The 7,365-nt window shown below is 48.0% G+C and overlaps 1 protein-coding gene across 1 annotated transcript; it reads right to left on the reverse strand.

Moving 5' to 3' along the window:
- Positions 1–186: 186 nt before the first annotated feature.
- Positions 187–4,649, reverse strand: Bloc1s1 (biogenesis of lysosomal organelles complex 1 subunit 1). The gene is made up of 4 exons (XM_005335592.5): positions 4,477–4,649; positions 3,669–3,741; positions 1,583–1,715; positions 187–387 (listed from the first exon to the last, which is right to left on the reverse strand). The coding sequence occupies exons 1-4, from the start codon at positions 4,535–4,537 to the stop codon at positions 277–279; spliced, it is 378 nt and encodes a 125-aa protein (XP_005335649.1). The 5' UTR covers positions 4,538–4,649; the 3' UTR covers positions 187–276.
- Positions 4,650–7,365: the final 2,716 nt, after the last annotated feature.

Here is a 7,365-nt window from a genome sequence, read left to right on the forward strand (position 1 = left end):
AACTAGGAAGCATAGGGCAGGAATCACCAGGACCTTCTCTCCAGAGGTGTGGAAAACTTCCCACCCTCTGCTAACCCAAAAGGTACTTGTATGGGATTGTAAAGATGAAGCTAGTTCCACCCTCTATCAGAAAGGCCCCTCTCCCTCAGGGAAACCTCTGATAGAAGTTTCTTGACACACACCACATAGAAATGGACACTTCAGTTTTATTCATCGGTTACCTGTCAGTCTCCCTCCTGCCTCTGTGGGGGAGGCATGAGGGGTCGGATAGAGGGGCTAGGAGGGGGCAGACTGTAGCTGTCCTTTGTAGACATATTCCAGTGCAGTGGCAATTGTGCGCATATCCAGTTCGATGCTCCGAGCCCAGTTCTCCACATCCCCTATTTCCTGGGAAGGATGACAGGAAGGATGGAATCCAGGAATCAGGATGAGTAGGGTGGGTAGAGTGTTTCCCAGTGTGGGAACATTTTTCATTCATCTGGAAAGGTCTTTACTGGGATCTACTAATGGACTAATGGATTGTATTTCTTTTTTCTTTTTTTGGTAGTAGATTGAACCCAGGGACTCTCTACCACTGAGCTATATCCCCAGCCCTTTTATTTTTATTATTTATTTATTTTAAATATTTTTTAATATTTATTTTTTAGTATTCGGTGGACACAACATCTTTGTTTGTATGTGGTGCTAAGGATCGAATCCGGGCTGCACACATGCCAGGCGAGCACCGCTTGAGCCACATCCCCAGCCCCCCCAGCCCTTTTAAAAGAACTTTAATTCTTGAGACAGGGTCTCACTTAAGTTGTTGAGGCTAGCCTAGAACTTATGATCCTTTTGCCTCAGCCTCCCATGTTGCTGGGATTACAGGAGTCTGTCACTGCACCTAGCTCTTTTCTTTCTTTTTTTCTTTTTTTTTAAATAATATTTATTTTTTAGTTTTCGGCAGACACAACATCTTTGTTTGTATGTGGTGCTGAGGATCAAACCTGGGCCACATGCATGCCAGGTGAGTGTGCTACCGCTTGAGCCACATCCCTAGCCCCTCTTTTCTTTCTTTTTTGTCCAGATTGGCTTTCCCACCCTCTGATAACCCAAAAGGTCTTCCTGCCTCAACCCTTTGAGTAGCTGGGACTATAGGTGTACTTCACAGAACTGGGGATGTTCTGAGTACTTTTTCTTTTTGGTACCAAGGTTTGAACCCCATTTTTATATATTAGTTAGAGACAAGGTCTTGCTGAGTTGCTTAGGGCCTCACTAAGTTGCTGAAATTGTCTTTGAACTCTCCATCCTCCTGCCTCAGAGCTGCTGGGATTATAGGCATGTGCCACTGTGCCCCGCTGAGCACTTTTTCTTTCTTTCTTTCTTTCTTTTTTTTTGTTAGTTTAGGGATTGGCCCTCTACTAATGAGCTACTTCTACCACCCAGTCCCTGCTTTTATTTTTCTCTAGCTTCTCTGACACTGTAACCATAGACAAAGTACCTGGGACAATACCCACTTCATCCTTAATCCAAGGTCTGAGGTAATCAGACTGGAGGCAGCTATTGTGGGTTCTGATAGGGTTGTGACATGGGGAGTGTGGCCCACCTTTAGTGCTTGGTTGAAGTTCTCCACCATCCCGATCCACTGGCCTGTCTGCTTGGCAAATTGGGCAGCCTGGACCTGAAGGGTCTTCACCTCATGGTCCAGCTTTCTTTGGTTCATATAGGCCTGGGCCACACTAAGGGTTGGAGGAGGGAGGAGATTAGTTCATCCAACTTGTGGGGGGTGGTCTCCAGAACTAATATTCCACTGTAATTGGGAGGCCAGTTAGGAGTTAGGGCTGGGAAAATCTTAAGATTTTGGCTCTTCATATATGTGATATAAATGACTACCAGTACATGCAAATGAAGCCAGCTCTTTACTCCACTCCCAGGATTCCCAGGAGAGTCAAGTTGAGAGCTGACTAGAAACATACCATCTCCTATTCCCCAAAGGATTTCCTGCAGCTGGGTCGGGGGAAAGAGAGGGTTAACCTGGAGGGACATCCCTGAGGGAAACGAGGCTATGGTGATGCTGGGAAAATCTTGCAGCAGGGACACATCTGGCAATGACTGGAAGTCCAGGGATCTGTGCAAGAAGTTGGGAAGAGAATTAGGCCCCTCTCTGAATCTGGGGGAGGGTGGGAGAGCAACCCCCTCTCCCCAGAAACCCTGGGTCAGGAGAGAATATCAAGGGGTTTCTTCTTGGATCTCTCCTCTAACTCTTCTTTCGCCCACACAGATGAAAGAAAACACACATACTGCCTCTCTTCTTCTCCAGGCAATCATTTTCTCTTCTCCTCAACCAAGGTTAACTGGCAGCAGTTACCATTGCTATTACTGGGTTGGTGTCCCCAATCCTCTAACAATGTTTTTTGCTTCCCCTTCCCCTGCAATGATTATTCGCCCTTCCTTATTGGCCAATTAATCTTTCACCCCCCTACCCCAAAGCTCTAGGTCAGCCAGGAGAATCCACATCCGGTGCCCCCACCCACAGGAATGTGTGGGGGCTGAAGGAGACAAGGTTTGGGGGGTGGTCACGAGAGTGGGCAGGACACCTGACAAGGGCTGAGATAGACTGAGTCTTTGTTTTTCTTTCTGGGGAATAAGAGGAGCCGTGGGCAGCAACACAAAACCCTTTCTAATCTGGCTTTGGCTTAGCTGCCCTCCAAGCTGAAAGTGGGGTAGCTTCTAGAAAAGAGAAAAGCCTGGGCCAACTGCACAAATGGTGGCACAGTATAGCCCAGGAGGCGCCAATGTGGGAGGGAGAAGAGACAAAAACCTGCCCCTCCTCTTTGAGAAACAGCACTGAGTGAAGAGAGCTGCCTGGAGGGAAGGGAAATTAGAGATCCCAACCACAGCCACAGGCTTCCTTTTCCCTCATCTCCCCCCAGATGAGTAATGAGGATGACCCCAGCCCCTGCATGACTCCCTAGGATGACTCAGTCTCTGGATTCACAACCAAGTTCTTTCACTTGCCCTAGGGTGGAAGGCACCACACTGCCTCCTTTCTTCCAACAGAGGATCAAATCAAAACCTCTGAACTCTTCTGGGTCACTCAGGGTCAGGAGACAATGTTCTTTGTTCCTTCCCAAGTCTTTGGCGATTATTGGCATTCTCATTTAAGGCTGGGGTAGGGGTCATCTCTGGAGACTCAGAAGGAGGCTAAGACAGCCAGGCTCTGCCCTAGCTCCTGGCATAGGTTCCACCTTCACCCCCACCAGCTGTGCCATCCCTTTCCTGCCAGCTGTTGCTCAGGCTTGCCAGAGGGTGGGAGGTGAAGAAGGAGAGGGTGGTAAGCTGTGGTGAAGGAGGGTGTTCTCTCTCCCACAGAAGTGACAGCTGGACTTGGAAGGGCAAAGGGATGTGGGCAGATGGCATCACGTTGTTAAGTGCCAGGCAAGTTAATGTGAGGAGAGGGAAATCTGGCTGCTTCTCCAACCACGGCAGCTGTTCCTCCCTTACACTGTGTTAGTGGTCAGAGCTGACTCCAACCTCTCTCCACAAAGTTGAACTGGAAGGTCAGGGTAGGATAGGGGAACAAATAGGACATCCCAACCCTTTAAAACAGCCTAAGGTTCAGACACTTTGTTAGTGTCTGACTTGGGGGAGGGTGGGGGAGGGAGCCGGTGTTCATAGGAAGAGGTTCATACCCCACATTGAGGTGATCCACCAAAGCTTCTGTCAGGCAGGTCGCTGCAGTGATAGCCTCGCGCCTCCTCTTCTCTGGGTGTGGGGGAAAAGGGATTGGAGACATGGTTTTTGAGGGTGGTGCCAAGAGTTCCTCACCCACCCATTACTATTCTGCTAGTTCCCCAAACATCCAACTAATCTGGGAATGCCCTAGCCGAAAAGGATCTTGCAAAACATAAAGCAATCTCATTTAATTTTAGAGATGAGAAAATGATACCCTGAGAGGGGAACGGAAGCGCTCAGGGATGCCAACCAGTCAGTTCCAGCGCCCAGGACTCCTGACTCCCAGGCTTTCTTTCTCCATTGACTTGGCTAAAGGATCTGTAACTCCGGGATTCTCAGCCTAGATTCAGGAAAAGCAGTGCCTCATCTCCTTCTGGGTGGTTTCGGGCCTCCTAGAATCCAGTCTCTGGAAAGTCCCCGACACACTCCTTTCTCCAGGACTGTCCCTTCCCACTTCCAGTATGAGAGGCCCCCCCTCCCCCCGGACCAATGGCAAGGCGCTCCTGAGCAAGGGGCGGGGTTAGGATGACGCCAAGGCGGGATTGGGGGCGTTGCCGAGGGCACTGGAGAGTTGCCAAAAGGACCGGAGACTGTGGGTCCCGGAACGAAATTCCAAAAAACCCGCCCCCTATTCTCTCTCCTCCACTCCCGCTGCCCGTCAGCCCTAGCCCTTCCCTGGATCTGGGCTGTTACTTGAGGTCTAGGCCTCCGGTAGAAGCTAGGCCGCGGCCGGGGAGGAAAAGGCCGACAGGAGATTCGGCTCACCCTGCAGCTCCTTGCGCTCATTCTGCTTGGCCTGGTGTTCTTTGAGCAGGCGGGACAGCATGGTCTTGACGGGGCTGGGGGTTGGGCACGCCGGCCCCCCTCCTGCTGCCGGAGCTGGAATGCACCTCGGTTCCCGCGGGGCGGGGGTCACGTGACCGCAACGTCACGTGAGGTCGGGAACCGCCCTCTTTTAGAGATGTGGGATGGTTGGTTAGGAAAGAGGACCTTAACGATTCCAACCCTAGAGGATTGGCACGGCCGGTGAGCCCTTTTCTTTATTGGGCGCTCACTCTGGTGAGCGTTGGAAGGAGTTTTCTTTAGTGCCCTTATTGCAGAGCCAGTTTTTAACATCTCCCTTGGCCCTCAGGCGTTGCCAGGCTGTCCATCACGGTTCGGTTGTTGGGGTGGCCGAGGCTCCCTGGGCTCATTGAAATTCTTTTCGTTCCCTCGCCCTACCTCCTGGCAGTACTGAACAGAGTTGATTCCCAACTCTAGAAGAGAACACTTTCGTCTCTTCCAGCCCTTTCTCTTCTCACCACGCTGCCGAGGTCCCTCAATTGTCTATATTATAGAGAAGCATTTTATGCCCTTCAAGAGGCCTTCTAAGGAGGTTTGCTAACTTGGCGGACTCTGTGTGGTGAATGTGCAATTCCATCTCTGTCCTTTTGTGGTCAGGGAATGCGAAGTGCTGTGGCCAAAGTAAAAGGTAAATTATACAACGCTTCTCTGAACTGTAGAAGAATGTTTCCAGGATTAACGCCAACAAGAAAAATTATAAACATCATCAGTATATTGCTGTTGCTACAATGACTATTGATATATCTTCTTCTTTTTTTCCCTTTCTTTAATAAAAAAAGAAACTTTGTTTAGAGATGAGGGGGTCTCGCTTTGTTGCCCAGGCTAGTCTCGAATTCGCCATTCTACTGCCTCAGTCTCCTAAGTACTGGCATCCAGCTCTTGGTGCATCTTAACATGCTGAGTGACTTTGGGCAGTTTGCTTACCCACTCTGAATTTTAGTTTTCTTTTTAGTAAAATAGGGGGATTGTATTAAATCAGTGATTCTCAACCCTGACTAAATACTAGAATCACATGGGAGAGGTTTCAATTATTTATTTTTGGATACTGGGTATTGAACCCAGGGACTCTCCACCACATCCCAGCTTCTTAAGAAAAAAAAAAAAAAAGAAAAGAAAAGAAAAAGAAAGAAAGAAAGAAAAGAAAAAAAAAGGGTCTCGCTAAATTGCTAAGGCTCGCCTCAAACTTGGTGATTCTTCTGTCCCAGCCTTCAAGAGTAAATGGGGTTATAGATGTGTACTACTATGGAGGTCCATGTAGGAGCTTTAAAAAATTCTTTGATCTCAAGTTTATTAAATAGATTCTCAAGAGGTGAAGCCCAGACATTAGTATTTTATATAAGGATGTGTGATTCTAATGTGCACTCAGTGTTTAGAATCACTGGGCTAAACCACATCTTAGACTTTCCAACTTTGGCATGAACACATTTTATGATTCAGTGGCATAATTAAACTTATTTCATTATATCTGCTATCAGGGGAGGATAAATGATACTGGTTGAGTTAGAATAAAACATGAATTTTCTGAATAAGAGTTAAAAATTACTGATTGTTTGGTCAATTCAGCTATATCCAGAATAATACCTTAAATCCTGAAAGATGTGCAACCATCAAATTATAAGTGAGGAGAAGCATATGAAATGGTTAAGTGGCCACATAACGCAGAACATTAAGTGCCAAAATACAAATTTTACATAGCAGTTGGGGTGTAGCTCAATGGTAGAGTTTGCCTGGAATGTGGGAGGCCCTGGGTTCCATCTCCAGCACTACTGCCCACCCCAGTCAAAAAAGATCTAAGTAAAAGTGTTGGATACTTTGTATGTAAGTGTCTGTGTGCTCATCTATATACTAGGAACATTTCCCCAACATTTCCTGAGTATATACAAGAGATTAAACACTTTACATGTTTTAATTTATTTAATCCTTGGAACAAACCTGTGAAGTATCATTATCATCTGTAGTTTGTGAAGGGAAAATCTGAGGTATGGAGTGTCTAAGTAATGAAACTCATCAGTATAGGGCTAGGATACCCTTCAGGCTCTGACTCCACAGCCTGAGTGTGACTGCTGTATACAGCATATTAATGGGAGAGATCCCAGGAGGAGAGGCCCAGATGCACTTCTCAAGGAAGCTCCCCGTCTGGTCATCATGCCCCTTTAGCTTGCTGGGCATGAGCTGGAGGGAATCCTGGCAAGGGTGGAGCTTTTGGGAAGAGGCTCTTCTCCAGAGAAGGGCTGATCAATAGAAGCGGGAAGAGTGAGAGCATCACAGGGCAGCATGGCCCACTCCTCCCCCCTCTCTGGCTCCTGCTTCCAACTGCAGTGAGCAAGCAAAATAGAGGCAGGTTGGAAGGTGCCTGGTGTTTCATTCCAAGTTGGGGGACTTGGGAGGGAAGGACATGGGTTGGCAGGGGTACCAGAGATGGTGACGTGCTACAAGGGAAACACAGGGTGAAGTGGGTTAGTGTTGGGGGTTTCAGGGATAAGTCTGTGAAAAGATTAGGCTGACTCAGGGAGAGTGTCAGGCTCATCTTCTCTTACCCTCACCCCTCTTGGCATACCTCCCAACATTTTCACAATTAGGGTAGAGACAGCATAGATTCTGCAGTCATTAGCCCTGGCTACCTCTCCTATGGTACACTGGCTGTTCCTTTGCCCTAGAGTTGGACCCCGTCTGATCTCTCCAGGGTAATCCTCCATCTTTTCTTTTCCCAGGTCCTTGTTGTTCACTGTCTAACATCAGTTTCTGTTGTGGGTGAAGCTCTAATCCATCTTCCTGTGGTAGAGATGAAAACAAGTTGCATGTATATCCAGA

The sequence above is a fragment of the Ictidomys tridecemlineatus genome, chromosome 6 (genome assembly GCF_052094955.1).
Source record: "Ictidomys tridecemlineatus isolate mIctTri1 chromosome 6, mIctTri1.hap1, whole genome shotgun sequence".
NCBI lineage: Eukaryota > Metazoa > Chordata > Mammalia > Rodentia > Sciuridae > Ictidomys > Ictidomys tridecemlineatus.

Bases quoted from the DNA above. Each gene is read 5' to 3' on its own strand.
- Bloc1s1 (XM_005335592.5), bottom strand. From the start codon at position 4,537: ATGCTGTCCCGCCTGCTCAAAGAACACCAGGCCAAGCAGAATGAGCGC. The intron at 3,742-4,476 runs GTGAGCCGAATC...CCCCACACCCAG, and splicing joins TGAGCGCAAGGAGCTGCAGG to AGAAGAGGAGGCGCGAGGCT. The intron at 388-1,582 runs GTGGGCCACACT...CATCCTTCCCAG, and splicing joins ACTTCAACCAAGCACTAAAG to GAAATAGGGGATGTGGAGAA.